This window comes from Odontesthes bonariensis, chromosome 10 (assembly GCF_027942865.1).
Source record: "Odontesthes bonariensis isolate fOdoBon6 chromosome 10, fOdoBon6.hap1, whole genome shotgun sequence".
In the NCBI taxonomy this organism is placed as follows: Eukaryota; Metazoa; Chordata; class Actinopteri; order Atheriniformes; family Atherinopsidae; genus Odontesthes; species Odontesthes bonariensis.
The window spans coordinates 22,862,764-22,885,206 of NC_134515.1; the positions used below are offsets into that span (position 1 = coordinate 22,862,764).

The 22,443-nt window shown below is 41.7% G+C and overlaps 2 protein-coding genes across 4 annotated transcripts; both read right to left on the reverse strand.

Moving 5' to 3' along the window:
• Window positions 1–352: 352 nt before the first annotated feature.
• On the reverse strand, window positions 353–3,970 carry aar2 (AAR2 splicing factor). Its single transcript, XM_075475701.1, has 3 exons — window positions 2,849–3,970; window positions 2,527–2,756; window positions 353–1,293 (listed from the first exon to the last, which is right to left on the reverse strand). Exons 1-3 carry the CDS (start codon window positions 3,615–3,617, stop codon window positions 1,126–1,128), a joined length of 1,167 nt encoding a protein of 388 aa, XP_075331816.1. The 5' UTR covers window positions 3,618–3,970; the 3' UTR covers window positions 353–1,125.
• A 186-nt stretch (window positions 3,971–4,156) lies between these two features.
• Window positions 4,157–20,371, reverse strand: prpf6 (PRP6 pre-mRNA processing factor 6 homolog (S. cerevisiae)). 3 transcript variants are annotated; one of them, XM_075474667.1, is made up of 25 exons: window positions 20,131–20,371; window positions 19,641–19,803; window positions 19,382–19,500; window positions 19,147–19,225; window positions 17,356–17,532; window positions 16,777–16,905; window positions 16,563–16,657; window positions 16,313–16,469; window positions 16,015–16,177; window positions 14,033–14,151; window positions 13,688–13,906; window positions 12,705–12,827; window positions 12,476–12,597; window positions 12,148–12,286; window positions 11,893–12,012; window positions 10,578–10,754; window positions 10,304–10,437; window positions 9,996–10,087; window positions 9,404–9,518; window positions 9,132–9,258; window positions 5,941–8,957; window positions 5,690–5,798; window positions 5,343–5,399; window positions 4,847–4,987; window positions 4,157–4,711 (listed from the first exon to the last, which is right to left on the reverse strand). In XM_075474667.1, the coding sequence occupies exons 1-21, from the start codon at window positions 20,331–20,333 to the stop codon at window positions 8,805–8,807; spliced, it is 2,925 nt and encodes a 974-aa protein (XP_075330782.1). In that variant the 5' UTR covers window positions 20,334–20,371; the 3' UTR covers window positions 4,157–4,711; window positions 4,847–4,987; window positions 5,343–5,399; window positions 5,690–5,798; window positions 5,941–8,804. The 3 variants fall into 3 exon arrangements, with proteins under 3 accessions (XP_075330782.1, XP_075330781.1, XP_075330783.1); XM_075474666.1 differs by having other exon boundaries at window positions 5,690–5,824; XM_075474668.1 differs by lacking the exon at window positions 5,690–5,798.
• Window positions 20,372–22,443: the final 2,072 nt, after the last annotated feature.

A 22,443-nucleotide genomic window follows, 5' to 3' on the forward strand; every position in this document is an offset into this window, starting at 1 on the left:
GGCTTCTGTCCTTTTCACAGCAGCTTTATGGTTATAGATTGGCTCCTGGAGCTGCGTGTCAAAGGAAAACAGTCCAACTGGGAAGAGAAAGGCTGAGGATGGGCAGAGGAGAAATTAACATGCAAATGGATGGACTAATAGGAAAACATAATTTCTCACGTCCATCATGGTCATAGAAGGGACACACACACCGCCTACACAGCTCAAACTGAACATAATCATGTCAGTTACACCGTTGCTCTTGGTGCACCCCCATACATATTATTAACAGGACTCCAGTTTGGATGAGAATTTTTTTTTTTTTTTTTTACAAATAACCTTCACTCTGACATTCTTTGACATAGTAGCCAATGCCCAGCATGGACGTAAGCTCTCCCGGCACATCTGGACAACTACAACACAAAAAGCCCATGTCTGCCATCTAGTGGAGGAGAGAGCGATAACTCCTCTTTACAAGCATGAACACTTCCATTGATAATCTATGAATGACACCCATGGATGCTTTTAGCCTTTGTTGGTTCATAAGTGCAGTTTTTATTGAAGGAAGCTTTTGGTTAAACAATTTAATGAAAAACAAAACAATGTAAAAACAAACAAAAAAAAACAAAAACTTTTTTGTAGAAAATGACAGATGTTTAGTCTTTGTGTGTGATAAGGTTACAAACTCTTAACTTTTATTCCCTGTAACAAAACCCTGTATGGTTCATGTAATGACTTTGTTGGGGGATAATTTTCAGTAAAAATTCAAGATTTAAAATCATGTTACACATTGTAGAATATAACATGCTTATTTAAGACTCTTTGTCATATTTCCTACCTACTACCATAACCACTGATTAACTAAAATGAGGTTAAAACTTGACTTGACTTTAAATAATATGCTATCTGAAACTGGGGAAATCCACCACCAGAGGGCGCTACTCTCCTATAGTACAGTGCAGCTCTACGAAGACTATAACGCTGCAGATTGTTTTAATAACATGTTTGCTTTCTTCATAACAGGGTACAACTGAATGTAAGCTGTAGTACAGCCCACAGATAACAACCTCAGCCACAAATTTGAGAGAGGACTGCCGAATACACTGTAGTGTATTAAGTTTCAGCAAGGATCTGAGGAGGGAAGTTTCAGTCCACTGTGACACCTTCTGGAAGCTCCACCAGCACAGGCGCACAGTCATCTAAGTCTGCATCAAAATCCCAGCGGAATTTCTTGGTCAGGTGGGCTTTGAACTTCTCCGCTCTCTTACGCAGGGTGCCATCCACACCAGGTCCGGTGGCAAACTGGAAAAAGTCCTACAACATGAGAAGTAAAACAACGTTGGGATCTGTAATGTGAATGTGAATTTCCTCAGTAGGGACGTTGTGATTTCCAAACAGATGCACGCACGGCCGGCCTCATGAGGGGACCAATATGAGCATGAAAAAGAAAAATTGATAAGAATTCATTTAAAGTAATCGATATGCTGTCAAACTTGACAGCTTAAAAGAAATACACAAACTATTCAAAGAGTTACATTAAGAAATTGTGAATGGACAACTTGAATATAGTACTTTTCCAGACTTGTTCACCACTCAAAGCGCTCTGAGTCGAAGCCACATTCACCCATTCACACACAAACAAGCAGAAAGAAGTGTTAATTAATAGCATGAATACACCACGGACACATTTAGCTAAAGGTTTGGTGGAAACTGCTAGCAAACAGCAAAAAATTTACAACTGAAACTGCATACTATAGATATGGATAAATAGTTAAAACCCTGAGCAAATGGCAGATGCATAGCTGCAATAGCATAAACTGCTAATTGTAAATTATGGCTTAATAGTTGAACTTGTTAGCTAACTATTTACTTCAGATTACCACCAAACAATTAAAGGCTGAGTGGTAGCTAAAGTAGAGGAATTACAGGGAAACAAGGACCGAGAAGGTATGCATTAACAGTTGAAACAGTTAGTTAACCATAACTGACAAATAGTAAGCTGAGTGTTATTACCAAGACTAAATGATAAGATAAAAGAAGAGTTCCAGCATGAAATATGGTCAAATCAACACATCAGAGCAAGAGAAGAGTTAATGAAAATTCATCTGACGGGCCTGCCTTAAAGATTTTTTCTCCTGATTCAGTCTGTTTCATAAATCATAAAACCACAACGTTCAGAATTAGATATGTATGTGGTATTCATTAACTTGACATTTTTCTTCAGACATTGGGCTTATAAGAATAATGGTATGTAAGCTTTTCATGACACTGGACACACAAACTGCTTTTCCCTCATTTACCAGTCACATTGGAAATATTCAACATTTAAAGTCGAACAAACAAGATCTGTTTTTTGGGATACATTTTTATCTCTTTTTTTCCCCCAATGGGAGTTCAGCCCCTTGCTTTTATTGTTGTTTTACTTCTAAAGGAAGAAAACAATAAATTTGTCATGTATTTCCTTTTTGATTTGGACAAGAAAAATGGAAAACCAGCTGCCCCCCCCCCCCGCCATTTGTGCAACAACTTCATGTGCATCCACTGTACCTGCAGTGTGGTGGTAAGGAAGTTGTTTTGTGACACAATGTCGACAAAGAAGTCAGGGGGGATTTCTCCCAGCTGGTGGTAGAGCATGGTGATGAGCCCCAGATACAGTTCCTTACGCTTCCTCATGGCCTCCTCTGAGCGGCACAGCAGAGCCAGGAGACTCTTCCAGTGCTCGAAGCAGTCATACACATTTCCAAGCAAGAAACACACAAAAGCAAACTGCAGCTCACCTGCAACAGATTAAATGTTGGTCATTTTCTTTCGTATTCAATGCAACAATGTGATTGTTTGTCAAGTAAACATTACTATATTTCACTCATACCTAGCAAGTTGAGCGGCTGCTGCTTGTGGTTCTTCTCCAGCACAGTCTCCAGGGCGTAACTCAGGTCCATGCTGCACCGGGTGATTTCGGCCGGTGTAGCCCCAGGAGGGTAGGGCTTCTCAGGGATATCAGAGAAGCGCAACTCAGTCCCCTCCCTCACCTTCATCTTAGGAAGCCTGTTAAGTCCCTCTTTCATGCTCTGACAGGCAGTGTCATTCCTGGGCTGCTCTGCCCTGTCTTTGGTGTGTCTGAACTCAAGCTCAGGAATAACATCACAGAAGGCGCATATTCGACCTGTAAGAGGCTGTAAGTTGATGGCTAGCTCCTCACTGAGATGGTCAGTAAGGGACACCCACTTCCTCATCACCTCATAGGGATAGGGGCCCAGATAGGGATCCAGCTCTCGCAAGGTGGCCCGGATCCGGTTCACTTCCTCATCGTTCTTGGAGGCCGAGAAGTCAAGATCTTCTTCTTTGGGGTCCCAGTTCGCCAGTAAGATTTCCTTGGGTTTGAGAGACAGGAAGAGGCCTTTTTTCGGACCAGCTTGTCCTCCACTGCTTGGCGAGTTAACAGAGCAGTAGTGGAGGAAATGTAGTCCTGGGGGGATCATCTTCACACCTCGGAAGCGAGGACCAACCTGCCAGCTCTTGCAGTCTATCCCAAGCTCTGTACCCTTAGGAACACCCAGCAGGACCAGGATAGCTCCTTCTTCAAACAGCCTCTGAGCAACATTTGGATCCATGTTCACACTGCTGCTGCTGCTGGCCATGTCTGCTCCGGAAAGGCTACTTTATCTTGAAACCTACAAACTAAGTCTAAGGAGCTAACACAAGAACTAAACTCTCCTCTTACCGGTTAACTTGAGTTTTTCTTATGCCCACATCTTCAAGAAAGCATTTCGCGGAAAGAAAAACAAAAAAGAAAAACACGCACAGCTACGTTTAAGCTAAAGTTCAGAATACATTTGGTTTACCCGTCTCTGAAAAACATGGCAAGAAGTAATGTTAACTGCAATAAAACGTTTGAATAACGCTGTGATGGGGTTTATCCACATTAACCAACCAGAACAACGCCAACTTTAAGTTAGCGAGTGTATCGAGTTGGTGGAAGCTGCGTTACAAACCTTCCGCTCCGGACGGAAACAGTGTCGTACTCGAAGTGTTCCGCCCTCTTGTGTCGCTTGCCAATTTAGTGATTTATATCTCACTTCGAAGTATATCGTTCATGTGCAATTACATTTATTTATTTATATATATATATATAAAGTGCCGTAAAACCAAATAATAACAACAAAAGAATATTAGAATATTAACAATAGATGTGTAACTTTTTATTATGTGGCATAAACTTCACAACAGAACAGACAGGAGAATATTTTCTGGGTATGATAACAAATAGCTTACAAACACAAAACAAAGGTTCTTAAAAACAGCAGATACCTTGAAAATGTGCATATTTTGAAAGTATTTGCATGCATTGTGGATATGTTTTAGCTTATCTGTGGTTACTATAGAACTATTCCATATGACATTGAGCAATGCTGACATGCGAAAGCTAGCAGTTATAATTCCCAGCACACAGAGAACTTGACAATAGTAAACAGGATTAGCATTGCATTAGAATACAGCTATGTTAACAAAGTCATGGTGCAGTGGACATTCTGGAAATTCAACTGGTATCTTCGTGAGAAGGTAGCTCAGGTAATGGAAACCAAAAGAGACACAACCTTTACTTAGAGAACATAGAAACACTCTGAAGTTTTTCCCAACAAGTGGTCAGCGCCTTAATAACTCTGATCAACCTGATCCTCTTTCTCTTCTTTCCTTGTATTTTGCGGACAGCTGAACAAGAGCCTTTCTTTGCCTAAAAGCAAGCAACAAAGGAAATTATTTTTTTTATCATATTCAGAGTCATAAATCATATTCAGAGTCTCTTATTTCTCTGTGGTGGTAGATACTTTGGAGCTGCCGAACAGGTTGTTACAGTCCCTTTTCTTACCATATAATCTGGACTGCAGTTTTGAATGATGAGCAGCTCCATGCTCTCGACTGGCTTTTCCAGGTCGGAAAGCTGCTTGCCACTACTTCTACACCTTATTTGCTGTGCCATACCATATATGGAGATAAGGATTCGATGGGCCTGTCATGAGACAAAAGCACAGGAAATCGAAAGAAGTGAAACGACATTTGAAACCATTCATCAGGCTAAGATAATAGTAATCATGATAATAATAAAAAAAATTCAAATTTTGATCCTTCCATCTGGGAAAACTTCATCTGCATTTTCCAAATCCTCTATACCAGCAGTTTATGTGACAAGATGGGGCACATAAACCACCCTGTCCATGGTGCTGAAAGTACCAGAGAAAGATATTGTTCTGTTGAATTATTGGTATAAAAACTCAACAGAACAATTCTATTTTTTTGTTTTGTTTTTGGCTTTGCTGTTTGAACATCAGGAGGTATGGGGTGAACTTTAATGATGTGTCACTTACCTTTCTCGAGGGACAGGGGTGTCTCTCTTTGAATGTATTAAGGGAACTAGTCAGATTCTGCAAAGAGGAAGCAAATATGCAGTTATTAATTACATTCTGATCGTCAATAAGAGGGTGGGAAAAAAACTAAAACAAAAAAGAACAGTCGCAATCGTTACTTGTCCTGCAAACACTGGAGGGCAGCATGCCACCATATATTTAAAAGTTATCCCCCCTCAGTGCCGACAGAATACAATAAACTACCAGGCTTGTGAAATACTAAATAAAAGAGTGGATGAAAAACAACAACAACAACAACAAATCTCTCCGTAACTCATGCAGCACAATGTGCATCTCTGTTGTCATACCAAATTCTGCAGTTCAACGAAGATGACTTCTCTGTAGGAGCGCAGTATTTCTTTATAGTTGCATCTACGTTTACCACAAGTGTTGGCCAACAAGAGAACCACCAGCACACTACGGAGCAGAGTTCCGGTCAGACACTGCATAACATGAGAGAGGTGTGAAAACAGACAACATGGAGAAAGTGTACACAGGCTTCATCATCAGCGGCGCAGCTTTGAAAAGAATTGTCCATGTCAGCTTGCGTGTTACTCACCATTTATCATGTTCTTCAGCAGGATCCTCAGACGAGTAAACTCATCCCTGTCATTGACAGCAAGATCCCAGGAAATACTCCTGATCTGGCTGCGCTCATTGTAACCAAACTTTTTTTCTGTTCTTTTCTTTTTTTTTTTCCTCCCTCGGTGTTTTTACACCTTTAGAGCAGAGGTTATCGCTGAGGCGGCGACGAGACGTCCAACGTGGTGCTTCGCGGTTTCCAACATCCCCAACGTGACTGCTGCTCCGATTTCCCTCCCCGTCATGGATGGATGGCGCTGGGCATAAGATTTCACCAAACTCCAGCCCGATCAAGTCCAGGAAACTCCTGCAATCAATCACTTGCCCGTATTTTTTTTTCTTTTTTTTTTTCGGTTTCGTTTGAAAGACGTGGTACCAGCAGAGCTGGAATTTGGAGGAGCCTTTATCGAAAGCGCTGCTGGAAAAACGTGAGGGGTTCAAATTCTCAGTGGGTGGTTTGAGGGAGATCCCTCAGCCAAAACGTCCAGTGTTACAACCAAGAACAACTGTGGGAAATGCATGGGAGGATTAGTGCGGGAGTCAAAGGTCTGGGAGAACATATCCGACAAAGACAGCAATTGTTCACTAATATGAAAATTGTCACGTCTCGTTTAAGAAAAAATAGACCAAAGTGCATTAAACTTTTATTTCTTTACTGGATGGCTACAAAAAGATTTTTTAAAACTCTTTAAGCAACTATATAAAAGACCAAATCACAGCATGAGAACTGCTGTTATGGTTCCCATCAAAGACTGTACTGTACACGGTCACATCATGTTGGAAAAATTGCCAGATCTGTAGCCCCACATGTACATGTGCACAAAGGGGAGAAAGAAAAAAAAAAAAAAAAGCTGTTATGATATTTAAACCCACTGATCACTTGGCAACCTAAGTTCTCAGAGAAAACCCATGTTTTACTGTCCCAATGTCCAGCTCAAGTATTCCTTATCATTTGTTTATCTTTTGACATCCCAACACTTTACCGACAGACAATGAGACCTTTATGTCAAAGAGAGTACAGCAACAACAAAACAAATATTTCAAATTGATTACTTATAAGTTTAAGCCTTTCTTGTTTTAATGTAATTCTTTTTCCAAGATTTGCTTCATACCCTTAATACATCAGATGCTCAGAGTGTGCTGTGGGTTTCTCTCAATTCAAATTGAGCACTTAGAAACTACCACAGGCTGCTGCTGAGGAAATTAAACAGTGACTTGAATGTCTAGGGAACAAAAGACAGGCAGCGGCTCCATGATATCTTCTTATTTCAAGTTTATGATGCATTCAAAGCATGCCATGAAATAAAATACATTGCCAACTTAAGTGTTTTGACCCCTCGTGCACCAGCTGCCCCATGCGTACAGGTTTGTACAAGCACAGAACACGAGCATGATCAAAAGAAACAGGCAGTGAGCTTAGGTTAAATAAATCTGTACATATTGAATGTCCATGTGATGATTAGCTGACCAATGCACACTTAACGAAGAATGTTGGTGATACTGAATATGCCAGCTATTCTGTGGGCTGTAATCACACATCTGGTGTTGGGTATTAGTACTGATTTCCAGAACTGATTAAATTGGGACCCACATTGGTCCCAATTTAATCGGCTGATGTGCCAGTTGTCGTCTGTCCTCTCTGCCTCCTCTACCAGTCCCTGAAGCTGCTGTGGTCAAACCAGCCACCACGTCTACCGGGTGAAATGAGCCACCCCATAATTTACGTGTGCAGTTATATTCTGATATATAACTGACAGTTTCCATATTCTTAGTATGATCACATTTTGATTCAGTGTGTGTGCACAAAGGAATCAAAAAGTGTGTTTGAGACACAGGGGCTGGTTTAATGTGCTGTGCGGAGTACTGGAAAAGTTTCAGCTTTTAAATAAACATGTAAATGGGCTGCAAAATGTATTCGAGCTACCATTAATAACCCTGGGCCACCTGCCCAAGTCTTTCTGCGGGAGACACTACGTAACCTGTATTGAAAATTCAATCCAGTTTTTGTTGAGCCATATCAGATTATTCAAATGAAGATGAATCAGAATTCTTTTTTTTAGATCCCAACACATACACGATCAACTCGATGATGTTCATAAATTAGAGGCTAAAGGACAAATCAAGCCTGTGCTTCACAAGAGTAGCAATGTTTTTCTCTTTAATGATGCAGGACACGATCGTGCCGGCTGCTGCCGCTCAGGCGTGACGGCAACTACTGAGACAAGCTGGAGACTTTCAAATATATATGGGCTACCATTATTTTAAGGAGAGTTTTGCACATTTCAATACAAGCCTCATTACCATTAACATGCATTGTGGTGGCAGCATCACACTGAGGGCAGAACCATGAGCGTTTCTGAAGGGAGATCATCAAATGATTGCAGAGAAGAAAAAAAAAAGGTCACAAAGGACTCGGTCCAGCAATTCTAAGAAGGGAGAAGGTTTACATCACAACAAGAAAAAAAGAAATCCAAGATAAAATGGCCTGAGCCGAGGCCTTGACAAACCTTGGGGGCCCCAAGCTCCTACGCATAAACTCAGACGTTGTCATTGCTACTACATTTTCACTTCAAGTAGGTAACCCGTCACTTTGAGTTTTATTTTTTGCACTTGATCTTAAGTGTGCTGAAATCCGTTTCCACAATAACATTTAGCAACATTTTTCCTGTTGACAAGATGGAAACAAAACAAAAGAAATTATACTGGCAAAATAAACAGGAAATGTGTGTGTGTGTGTGTGTGTGTGTGTGTGTGAGATGGGAAAGTCCTGGTAGAGAACAAGCGTGTCCATAGTTGTTCCCAGAGTTCTCTGGGTGTTTTCAGTCCAACTTTCCCAAAGTCTCAGAATGTGTTCTTGATCTTGCTGGCTACCTGTGCTAAGATCTCTCCTGTCTTCTTCTGCCAGTTCAAGACGTGTTTGGACTCGGCACACCAAAGCTCCCCGTGGCGGGGCTCTGCATTCTCGCAGCGCTTTCGCACCTCTTCCTGTTGTTCCTGGTGGATAAAGAGCAGTAAGGTTAAACACTCTCAACACGAACAAGCTCCACGCACGTCTGTTTTTGTGAATAAGAAAACAAACAAACTGATGGTTGATGCACAACACACTAAGCTACAATGCAGATGTCATTTCTGATAATTTCAGCACAAGTTCAGACATATGATCCATACCTCTGTGCCATGCTGCAGCTCAAACTTGTAGAAGAGAGCCCAAGCATCTCCCAGGTCTGGCTCAATCTTTACTGTCCTGAGGAACCACTCTCTGGCTTTGGTGATCTTGCGCTCACTCCAGAACAACCTGAGATGTGCAGAAATGTTCAAATAAAAACCACAAACAGAGGAGTCTCCTATGTAAAGGTTTTTTGAGTACACTGTAAAATCAGAATCGTGAAAATTGTTTTAGGAAAGAGATCGACAAAAAGTAGGAAAGGTTGAAGCCGTACTTTGCCACAGCGAGCAAGACATGGGGGTCATGTTCACACTTCTTCAAAGCGTCCACGCTCTTAGTCTTCCTCTGGGGCCTGGCCTCCAAGAACACCGCCTCAGCCCACAAGATGCCTTTAGAAAATGAGCATAGAGTGAAACGGAGATTCGAAAGCTTATGTATGGCGCAACTTCTCAGAAATCTCTTTTTGGGAAGTCTAGTTTGCAATCAAGACACCAACCAATGTGTCAGCATTTATATATATATAAAAAAAAAAACACCTCTAAAAAACATCAAGTGCTGTCCTTGGAACTGGCTTTGCGACAATAAACTGTTGAATTCTAAGTTTTTTCGCCATGATTAACAAATGTCACATGGCCTGCAAGGAAGCAAGTTAAAGTTCTGCACTTGGTTGTACAATAAGTTTGTCATTGCCACCGAAGGTATCAGCCAGTTTTGAGGGGGGAAAAAAAGCACAAAAGCAAACCGACAATGAAGGTGAGATTTAAAATTTTTTTTTTTTTTTTTACAATTTCACTTTGTAATAAACTGTAACAGACCGTTTTAGGTCTCTGAGTAGAAGTCTCCACTCTGCAGCAGCCCACACCCACCTGAATTTGGGCACTCCTGCAGGGCTTTGGCCATCAGTGTGTTGGCTATGTTCTTCAGTCCAGATCGGAACTCCAGTCTGACAGACTCCAACCTGGTTTACACAAACGCGTAATTTTGGCTAAATTCTAGAGGCAATTTGTGTTTTTTATCTTAACTTAACTTTGGCTTACAGGGTTACATTCAAAGTACATTTTGCACATTAGTAATCTTGTACAAATGGAGAGGCTGTCCAATAAACATGTTAATTGGTCAGTCTCATATACGATGTAATATATACAACACTGTTGTTCCATTTGCATTTCCTCACCACAGCTCAGGGCTCTGTGGGTTCTTGAGTCGCGCCTTCTCAAGGATCGCTCTGGCCCTTGTCAGCTGTCCCACTCTCTCTTCAAGTCGAGAGAGCAGCAACCACAGGGACACCGAGTGGGGACACTTCTTCAGCTACGGCAACAGAAAAGCAAAGAAAAACAACCTCATCATTAAAAACACACATCAAAACAAAAATCGAATTGCCATGACCGCCACCGTTCACGTAGCTCATCCCCGAACAACCGTGCTCAAAACACGAACCACCGCCTCACCCCTTGGTTATAGGCCTCTCTGGCCTTGTCCAAATTTTCACACTGCTCCTCAATCTGGCCTCGCATCATCCAAAGTTTGGGGAAGTCCTCATAGTGTTTCAGGGCCTCAGTGCAGAGCTCCTGGGCAGCGTCTATGTTTCCCAAAACCCATTCCAACTTCACCGATTTCATAAAAACCTATAGAGATTGCAAACAAACAAACAAAAAATTGGTCAGAATTGAAAAGAGGTAGAAATGTGATCTATGACATCTGTTCCTAAATCCACTTGCCTTGTAACAAAAATGACAGATAAATACATAAAATAGAATGATATCATTTTACATATTTATAGCCCAATGCATGCAATGGCAATACCTTTCAGATATATCACTTACTATCCTCTAAGGACACAGCTTAAATGCTTAAAGGTGGGGTATGAGATGTTTTCTGGAGCATTTTTTAGCATATTGTCTGAAAACCTCCTCACGACCCCATCCCCATTGCACCCACTAAAATAGAATGTTTGGGAAAAAAAAATAATATTTTAGTCCATAGTAGAGGGTGTAGCAAGAGGAAATGTCTGACCAATAGAAGTAATGATGAGAGTTACTTCTATTGGATTCTGACACGCCAATCAACCGTCAGCCCCCCTCACCCCTGCCTCCTGCGCGTTCACAGACTCGTGACTCGTTCATGTGTTTTGAAGGCGTGGTTTCGAGGGGTGGGCTGAAGGGAGAGGCAAGGTTGTGTATTTTCAAAAATATAGCTTGCAGGAACCGTTTTTCCAAGATCTCAGACCCCACCTGGGTCATTAACACGCAAAGTTGTTTTTACACGAGAGGCAATCACCACTGCCATCATATCATTAAGGCTCTTTTAGTCATATCTGTCAGCAAATAGAAAAAATGGAGTGTAGCCAGGTCACCATATAAACAGAATGACAGTTAGAGAGCACCTCTGACAGCATCTGTCAACCTGACTGTTTCTTGGTGTAGAAATTTTGCAAGCCTGAACCTGAGCAGGACAGAATGTTTGTAGAAGCCACTTCAAAGATAATGCAGTAATACCCAACTATTGAACACTGGCTTTCTAACAGACAACAATAAAACCTGATTATCAAGTCAACTATGAAACACGGGTCAGAAGAGCTGCATCAATACTGGCGTTACTTAATGAGAAGCAAAACATGCTGGTACAGAAGGAAAAAGAAGGGCAGTAAAAGTGACAGCTTAAGAGTATTTCAACATGATCCCATTGTGTAAATTTAGAATGGGGAACACCCCCCCCCCCCTGTGACCGTATCCAAATTTCATACACACTCTCTCACACACTCACCCTGGCTGTTGGAGCACTACTGCGAGCCTTGGCCAGCAGTCGACGGGCTCTTTCATACTCATTATTCTCAGACTCCAGTTTGACTGCAGCGAGCCAAATCTCTTCACTGTTAGGGTTAGCCTAGAATAGAATAAACAAAAAGAGGAGGGACAGAAAGCGTGTGAAGGGGGACATGGTTAGTCACATAGGCACACATTAACTATGTATGTGACATAATGTGTGTACAAGTCAACATGTGCATGGTTTCACTGTCACCTGGAAAGCCAGAGCAAGGATACTTCTAGCTGCTGGTACATCCTCTGCCAGCCACTTAGACTTGGCTCCCATCAGCCAAAGGACCTCTGCTTTTGGACAGTGAGCCACGGCTCTTTGCAATAAAGCCTCCAGAGACTCTCTAAGTGACATAAAAAGACCACAGAAGACTGATGAATCAGAGGACAGTGGCAGTTGACAAAAGCACATGAGAATCAGACCAGAAGAAACCAGAAAGTTAGTGCAGAAATACAGCAGCCAACAGTTTTAGACTACAGTTTCCTTTTCTTACAGAAAGAAAATACCAAACAAACAAAACAATTCCAATCACCTGGTGCCATGGTTCTTCTCAAAGTAGGCTGCTCGAAGCCAGACGCTTTTCTTACTGGGGAACACCTGCAGGGCATGGGCATAGATGGCCCTGGCGCACTCCAGTGCTCCATGGGACACACACTGAAACACAAAACATAAGCAGTTAAGTTCAACTGAAAACAGCAAATTGGGATGCAAACGAAGGTGCTAGGTGTGATGATCTGAATGTGTCATCTGTCCAAACTCACACTCTCTGCGTCCTCCATCCAGGTATGTTTGCGGTCCTCCTCCTCAATGCCAATCCCAATGACAGCCCTGATCACTGCCTGGCAGGTAGCCACACTGCCTGCTTTGTCACACTCTTCTGCATCCTGCAGGACAAGTAGAAGCATTTAGGAGAGAGAAGACTGCGGGTGAAGAGGAAGCATACGAAATATCAAAGGTATGAAGTGTAAATGAAGCATTTCAGGTAGGAACATTTACACACCTAATGAACCTGGGTTACTGATTGATATCAAAGTAGATGACTTACAGTTTATAGATCCTCACTCTTTTATTATTTTATGAGATATTATCAAGGCAGAGATATTTATTTGTAGGAAGAGCTAAGGACAACAGGGGCAACAGAGGTAAAGCTAGCAGACGCTGTCTGAAAAGAGAAGGTTTTTTTGCCCACTATGTTAATCCTGTTGAAAAAAAATGACATCAATATATTACAAACAAAAAGTTATCTTAATATATTACGAATACACTAGTTTACTACATGACTACATTTGACAGCCGTCAAATCGTGACATTCAAATGTTACACACTTTAACTTCTCCAGGGGTAGAAAAAGCCAAGCAGCCATTAGAAAACTAAAGGGTGCACAAGGAGATTTCTGTGAAAGCCCGAGATTGCACAATAACTCAGCTGCACTGGACAAAGTGTCAGTCACAGTACTGGCTTGTGTTCTGTTGCATATTTAAAGATATTCATCTAAATTGGGAGAAACTGCTTACATATGCGACCCACAATTTATATACAGAAGTCTAAAAAGTTAACCATACTATGCAGTATATAATGCATGACCTCAGGCTTCCATTATAAGGAATATCAGCAAGTGTTATTTTCCTAACCGTAGAGAACACAAGTAATTACTCAGAGGACAAAGTTTCAGTAGGATATGGACCACTGATGGAAATCCTGCTCTCTCCTTCTGTGAGAAAACCTCAAAGCTGCAACTACACACCTGTATCCACTGTTCTCTGTTGATTTCCACGCCATTGGCTCGCAGAGAAGTGATGGCTCTGTCAATGATCTTGTCCACCATCTGAGTGTTGCCATTAGCCTCCTCCAACTTAGCAGCAGTGATCCAGATGTGGCGGTCAGTGGGAATATTCTCTCGAGCTTTGTTCAAGACACGACGGGCGTTCTCGTACGTTTCTAAGCGGGCTAGTGCCAGCCACAGCTACAGGAAACACATCAGTTAAACATACAGATTAATGCGAACGTTCATACGGCGCAATGCGCTGTGTGACGTGTAGTTCAATGTAAAATGTTTTAAGCTGGCAAAAAATGAGTGTTTGAAGCACACCTCCACGCTTGTAGGGCAACACTCCACAGCTCTGCTGAGCATGATCCGGGCATCCTCCGGTTCCTCCAGCTCAACAGCAGTCTTCCACAGTCGAACCGACTTCGACACATTCTCCAGGGCTACATGGAAAACAATCAGACAACTGCTAAGTCATTTTATTGACACGGTCATTGGGGTAAACTCTTAAGGAACAAAAACAAACACTAAACATCTCATGAACACCATCTTAAACATGGGATGTCAACAATAAACCTTGTTGACCAGCCACTGCGATGAGGAGCCTTTTAACAGAGGACAATTAACAGCCAATAACAGCCCTGGAAACTGGATTTTGTCTTCAGATGGAGGGGGAAAGCTAGTCAGCAGGATAATCAAATGACATCCCTTTTTGGTTGTGACAGACCATACGTTTGTTTGTGAGGGCGATAGCTGGAATGTATGCTTCTCACGATAACAAAAGAAGTCCAATGCTTTGTTAAACAATTAATCAATTAAAGTTTGTGATTTGTTTTGTTTCCACAAGAAAGAAAGGGGTTTTTATGTCGGTCTTAAGGCCTCGATATGCTACTCCGTCGCTATCTGCCAATCCGACTCCGTGGTCACGCAGAGGATATTGAACCTTTCGAAGTTCTCCGTCGGGATGTCGGATACGCAAGGCAATTCACCTCCCGATCAGTGGGCGTCGCTACGTTAGACGACCCAATTTCGCGACGTCTATCGTGAAAGTCGTGGATTGATTGTTTACCTTCCGGCTCCGTTCCACTCCTCACAGTGAACGATGGCGACCGAGAGGGAAAGACTTTTGTTGGAGTTAGAGCTTATTGATATTGAAATGCAAATAATTTTGACCAAATGTTGACCGGCAAACAGTAAACTCTTTCAAAAATGACGGTGTTGGAGCTAACCGGAAAAGTGATTCCGGAAATGGTGCTGTTAGCTGACCAATCACAACCCTATCCGTCTCCTTGACGGATAGATAGGAATTTTGGCCGACGAACGCAAGCAACTGAGAGCGTCTCCGGGAGGGTTTCCGACGATGGAGAGGGCTCTCCGTGGCCTTTCCCGGACAACTATAAATCAGGCTTTACTCGTGAACATTTAACTGCACGCGTTTAGTTGCCAACTTTAGACGAACATATTCTGTCACATCACCTGGGTTTAATGTGTGTGACTGTGGCTGCAGGTTGACCCAAGAACCGGTAGTGAACTTCACTTCGAAGTTTTAACCCACTCAGCTGGCTCGAGCACAGGAAATAAAATGCTTGCACACAATAATTGTAAGAAAAAAAAAAAGAAAAGAAAAAACGCGCTTGCCTATCTGCTAATGTGCCCGCGTCTGACCTAGAAAGAAGTCATTTTTCACCAGGATGCTCATTCCCAACTGAAGCCAACACATTACTGTTAAATTAATGGAAAGCAGTGCAAGCCTGAAGACTGTATTAGTTGTGCATTAGTAGTAAAGTTTAATAGTGTTGGATGTGAAGGCAGAGTGTAGTGTGTGTAATGAAGTAGAGCAGAGGCGTCTAAACATGTAGAGGCGGAGAGAGCTCTTCCTCAATGGAAGCTCTGATCCATCTCTGTCAGTGGGGTATGCTGCTGGGAAATAGTAGTGTGTGTGCCTGTGTGTGCATGTGTGAGATGGGGCATTGACACCATGGTTAAATACAGTGCCTGGCCTTGACGAGAAGCCAGAAACGCAGCTGCCAAATGTAACCCTGATGAAATATTTTCGGTAATTTAAGTGTGCTGGAACGGAGTGGCTGTGTGTGAGTGCTTTTATGAGGCAGCGAACAGATTGAGACTGGCCTTGAAATTTGGCCCCACAGAAATTAGTGTCTTCCTTTTGGCAGGATTATCAAACTCATTCACATATGCACTGCTGGGAAGGCACATGAGCCTCTGCTCAACGCGTGGTTTCAAAACAAATGTCTGACAAGGAGCGCAAATCTCTTTTGTTACAATAAATAAATAAGCAGCCTTACCCTTCCTGAGGACCCGTTTCTTAGCTCTGACATCTGTCTCCAACTCTGCGGCTCTGATGTAGATGCGGACAGACTGTGGCAGGTGACGAACAGCCTGGGCTACCACGGCTTTGGCTGTGTCACCTGGCTGGAGCCTGGCTGCCTCCAGCCACACATCCTCACTCTGTTTGGGGAGGGGGAGGGGGTGCAAATGCAACTAAGTTCAGTAATAATTTCAAGACATTTAAATAAATAAAGATCAGTGATTTATTATTGTGGGCACCATTAACACGTATTGTGTGTATCCACCCATCTTTACCTTTGGACACATCTCTGTGCCTTTCATGATCAGGTTCCTGGCCACTTGCAGTTTGCCTGTCACCTCCTCAAGCCTGGCGGAAGCAATCCAGGCAGGCGGATGATGGGGGTTGGTCTCCCTGACTGATTTCAGCAGCAGACGAGCCTTCTTGATGTCACTAGACATGCAGAGTCATGCACGAGCAATCAAATACACAACTTGTTTTATACAGATTATATATGAACATTTCATGTTGTAAACTTGTCTCTACCTGATGTCTCCACCATAAGTGGGGATCATGGAGTTAAGATCTGTCAGATAACCTTTTGGATCTACTACTGTCTGTCCACTGACTGAGTCGGACACCTGAGGAGATAGAAAGGGAGGGCAAATAATTAAATGTTCTAGACTAGGACAGCTACAGCAGTGTATGAACAACAGAACAAGAGAAAGGTGAAGGTGGCTTGGGCTTATGCAAGATTTACCTGACTGAGCCTCATATCCATCAGAGTGTTCCTGGCCTGACCAATTTTCCTCATATCCAGTTCTCCTGTTCCCGGTGTCATCAGGCCAGGGGTCATGCTTCCTGGGTAAGGTGTGTTCAGGCCTCCCAGCTGGTGGTAACGGGAAACAATGATAAAGAGAGGCGAGATACAGTCTACGCAAGAATTTTGTTATGGCACGTTTAAACAGCTTATGACACACAGGCAAAGATCATCTGACACGTTCTCACCACTGCCAAAAATATATGCAATAAACCAATTCGGTCCAAGCAACTCTGTCCTATGCTATGCATTGTGACAGTGTAGATTTATAAAATGCAATATGTAAATACATGAGAAAGGCTACTACTCGTAAGCATGGGGTGTCAGCACCAAGAAGTGTTACTACATGTGTTCAATATAAAATCACGAGCATGGCAAACTTCATGAATGGTACATTTATAGAGATTTGCTTCTTTCCAGAGAAACATCCTGCCTCCTGCTGGGGCAGGCTGGAACTACAGCTCCCAGTTCAGTGACGTGCTCTTAGCTGGTTGTACTTGTATTTGCATAAATACTGACCCCTTGCAAAGGGTCGACAGAGGTGTGGTTGTCTCCGCTCTGCAGGTGTTTGGAGAAGAAGCTGTCGGGGACGGGGGTGAGCTTCTCATAGCGAGGATTCCTCTGTCTCTTGTTCCTAGCATCTCCAACTTCAGGGATGCTCAGCCACTCCTCCTCCGACACCTCTGCTAACTTCCTCTGTGAAGAGATGGGACTACAGTGAGATTCAAGAGAGATCTGAATCGGTATCGCTGAAAAGTCTGGCCATATGAGAAAGATCGTGGAAACCGCTCTCCCAAACCTGACATAAACCTTGTTTCAAAGAAACAGCAGTGCACGAGCAAATTATCAAGGACCCCACCTACTCCTTAGACTCATACTGTCAAGCATTCATACAGAAGATGTGAGCAGAGAGGAGCACATTAACAGAGCAGCAACAGCTCAAGTGTTCAATCTCTGTCTACACAGGAGGTGCATAGTTGTATATTCATAGAATTCTGTAGTAAGTCGACAACATTCAGGAAGCCTGCTGAGCTCAATAAACTGCAGGTGTGTAGATTTGCCCATGAAACGCATAAATGGACAAGTGAAGCATAAATGATGCTTTTGGTTGTGCTTCCGTGAGTATGTAATCTGTGTCTACAAAACTCAATGGATGAAAACAACTTGAAGGACTTCCTGAGTGGAAATACTAAGACATTAGTGCTCATTAGAAGTTTCAATAAAACACACCTGCTTATTAGGCTAATGAGTCCCATCCTCAGAACTCATTCAGGGGAGCTTTTTTTTCTTCTTTCCATATCATACTGCTACTTTACCTTTTCTGTTTCAATCAACACAGTTATGGTCACACAACTCAGCAACCCGAGACTTTAAAGTATACTGTGTTACAGTAATGTTACCTCGCTACTGCAACCATTTAGTCCAAGTTTGCAACCATTTTCTAAGACAGCGTGTCCAAAATTTCAAACAAGGCACAACCGTGCAACTTGGAAATGTGTCTCTCTTTTGTTTCTATCTGTTTTTTGTTTTTTTTCATCTTTAGCATATGTGGACTGAAACTAGTGAGACAGAGCGAGACAGTGGTGTGTGTCGTGACAGAGTGCAGAGCTGACGTGAGGTTCTCAAGATCGCCACTGCGTAGGGTGGAGCGAGCCGTCACTAGTCTCAGATCCACCTGTCACTCCCGCTCACTCCAATGAACGAGTGGTTAATTTTACAAGAGAAAATATCACCGAGATCCTCCTGTGACACGGTAGCTCTAAATTTAATTCAACACATCCTACTGAAACCACGGTCATGCACGAACTTCACAGGTCCCATTCAGAAACAGTTGTTCACAGAAACTAAGTTTAAGTGAGTCCATCATCATGTGTGCAGTTAATCGGCAGAGACACTGATGTGATAACCAGCTCACTTAATTCAACATGTTACTCAGATATTCATTTTTTCCATCTTAAAACACACGACTGATAAAGGTTTAGCCTTGAATTGACAATTTAAAAAAAGATCAAACTTAAAATTCTACTGCACTCTGTAAGATGTTTAATCTAAAGTAAAAGTGCAGATTACTGTTTCTTTAAAATGTTTACTACCATACCTTCAACAGAAAACCCAGCCAAGAATGGAAAAATATCAAAGGTTTAAGATGATTTAAGTTGTGCTGGTGCTCCTTCAATTCTCATTCAGGAGCACCAGAGCCCTGGAGGACTTTTAATGTGGCAGAGACTGCACAGTTAAAATCTTTTTACACATCATCATACCTTTGATACTTTTTTTTTTAAAAGGTTGAAAAAGCACAAATTTTCTTACCTTCAGATCTGAGAATTGCTGCTGGATTTTGGGTCGCTCCATACGGTATTTCTCAATTTCTTCCTTTTCTCTCAGCTCCCTAAAAATCCACAAAGAACAGTCAACAACGAATACATTATGCAACATTAAATCAAAGTTTTGCCAAAGATGAATATGCCATGCAAGGTTTGCAAAGGAGGGCATTATATTCTACTTATTTAGTCAAGTGGGATAGAAGACTAGTTTTATTTGTGACCTTCTTTCTTTGCGTCTTTCGTCCATCCTCTTGTCCAGTGCTGCGTATATAGCATCTGCTTCTTCATCGTCTTTCTCATAAGGCCCACTGGAGAACAAGCTACCTGCATAGCCATTGAACTACAAGGAAACACACACGCACACACAAAAAGACAGTTTATCATGTGAGAAATAGTACTGTCAAATCAAATTTGAAATTAAATTCGATTTACTGAACCCTGACCCATACTTTAAAACGGAAATAATCGAATCATAGTAACCTCGTCATAGTTGGTGTCATTCAAATCCTCATCATCATCATCCTGATTCTTTTTCATTTGGTCCCCAACAGTCCTTTTCCCCGGGGGTGCATGTCGATCATCCACTGGATCATTGGCATCACGAGCAGGACCGATATCAGATCGGGTGGTGAAACCAGTAGCACTACAACACAAATAATCATTAAAACGTACTGAAATAAACCCAACAGCATGCACAAACTAAATAATGTTTATTCACAGGGAGACTTGTAAAGAGTTAAGCGCCGTTTTTAACAGCCTTATTTAACCAAATAAGTAGGTATGTAGGTAGGTATCAGACAACGAGCGGATCTCTAGTATCTTTATAATGTTAATTATTGAAGTGTACTCCGAAATAATTAAAGGTAAGCCAAGGAGGAAACCATGTCCTTGTTAAACTAGCGACTGCATTGAAAACTATCCAACTGTGGTTAGAGAGCTAGGCTAACTAGTTAGCATTTGGTTAGCTCACCCTCTGCCCAGACCGGGGACGTAGCCCAGCGGAGCGGGCATGCCCAAAAACGGCTTCTTCTTTTTCCCCATAAGCGGAGAGGCAAGGGGCATTATAGGCGGGGCACCGCTGCCCCCCGCCGCCCCGGTGCCTCCCGCAGATGTTTTGTTGACAATTTTAGTCGCTTGTTTTGTAGCGGTTGCAGCCATCGTTACTCCAACCATTATGTCGGCTCCAACGACGAAAATGCACACTGGCGGATGAACAACAGTCGAACTTCCGTTCCCACACAAAAAGCAACCCTGTTCTTCTAGAAATGTCTGCTGGTGTTTGTAACAGCGCCCCCACTGGGCAGACTGTGCTACTCATCATGTTTGCCGCTCCTACAATTCATTGTAGGTGTGAATATAACATGAACACATTGTGACTGTGTGACTGAAACAATTTCTTCCGGATAGTTATCACGTTTCATACTGTTGAGAATTATTTTCATTTTTCATTTTTTGTCTTCTTCTTTTCTTTTTTAATAGAAGCCACAGGAGGGCGCCAAATCATGACAAATATAGTAATTTGGTTGACTATTTCTGCAGAGTAAAATCCTTCTTTAGTTTTTAGATTATATTGCTATGATTTGCTGGATAGGGTCGTGTAAAACACGTTCATGTTGCTAATAAAGTTCATATTGATATTTTTCTTGGACATTATTACATTGTACCAATCTTTTTAAACTCCAGAAAGAGACCTTGTGCAAAATCTTGCAACTAATTATATTAACTGATGTCAGATCAGTAATTTGATTTGGCATTAAAAGAGAGAAGGATCTTTTTTATATAATTCTTTCAGTAGTAAAGATTAGGATGGGTTTTCCCTGTCAAAAACTGTATGGGCAATATTTGAATATGTTAAGAAAAACATATTATAATGTATAGTCAAATTACAAAGAATTCTGGTATCATGGAACACAGGCATAAGAAAATACTAGAAGATCCACAGATATACGAAAGGACAAGGCTATGAACTTGCATTGAATGGACATTGAATGGCCATGAAAAAAAGCTAACTTTTTTTTTAGACATTGCCTCCACAAGAACAAATTAAGCCTCGGTATACAACAGAAAATAAATAATAATATAGATTAGATCCAATAATGTTGGCATCTTCCGTGGGGCTGAGTGTCTTAAGCATAGACTGGTGTGAAATAGAAAATTAATATTGTGGTTTGATTAATCAAAATTTAAAATTAATTCTGGAAATGATGGACTCTGAAAACCACCACTTTAAACAGAGGAACCCTGACACAGAGCCAGGGTCTGTAATCACATGGAAGTGCATTAGTTCACATGAAATGGTCAACTTGCACAAATGTGAAAGCCTCATTAGAGCTTCATTAGAGCAAAAAAAAAAAAAGTATACTTGAAGTCTTAAGGCATTAAATGTTGCCAACATTTGAAGGCCTTGCTTATTTAAGCAAGACAACCCCAAACCACATTCTGCAGAGTTCAGTAATACGTGAGTCTGGGTACAGTTCGTGCCTGAACTGTTGAGTAGCAGAAATTTTATATCAGCAAGAATGAGAAAGCAAGTGTTTTCAAGGTTAAAGCACTTTGTTTGCACAGTTCCAGACATTTACAGTGTTGTTAAGAAAAGCAGAATAAAAAACAGGGATGAAAACAGCCCAACAATAACCTTTCTGTAAACATGTTGCTGGAATCACATTCAAAATGTGGATTCACAAGAAAACAAAAAACATGTGATCTGACCCTTGCACTGTTTTCAGCTAAATGATTGAACAAATCATGGAATTTTGTTCCTCCCACCGTCCAAAAACATGTATGTTTGGTTAATTGTTGATTTTAAATTGTCCCTTGGTGTGAGTGTGAGCGTGCATGGTTGTGTGCCTCATTTGTTTCTATGTGGCCCTATGATGGACTGGTGACCTGTCCAGGGTGTAACCTGCCTCTCGCCCTGAATTGGATTAAGTGGACATAGAAAATGAATAAATTCATGAATGGAATTCTGTTTTTTATTTTCACCTCAATCTATCATCTGTTTGGAAAAAGCATTGTGCTTCACATACAATTATTTTACAAAAAGACAGGGCATGATGATGATATATTCAGGGCACTCATGTCACAGCTGACATTTGCTTTTTTACTTTTAACAGGGTATGTAAAAGTATCCTATTAAAGTAAAATTTGTTTGACTAAACAGTGAAACGAATTCTTACCCACAGTGGCATTCAGCTCTGAAGTGTACTTTATGCTACTTTCTTAGAGAAGCTGTTAAAATACATGTAGCCAGTCAGGCTCTAAATCTGAGGTTATTTCAGTGTGT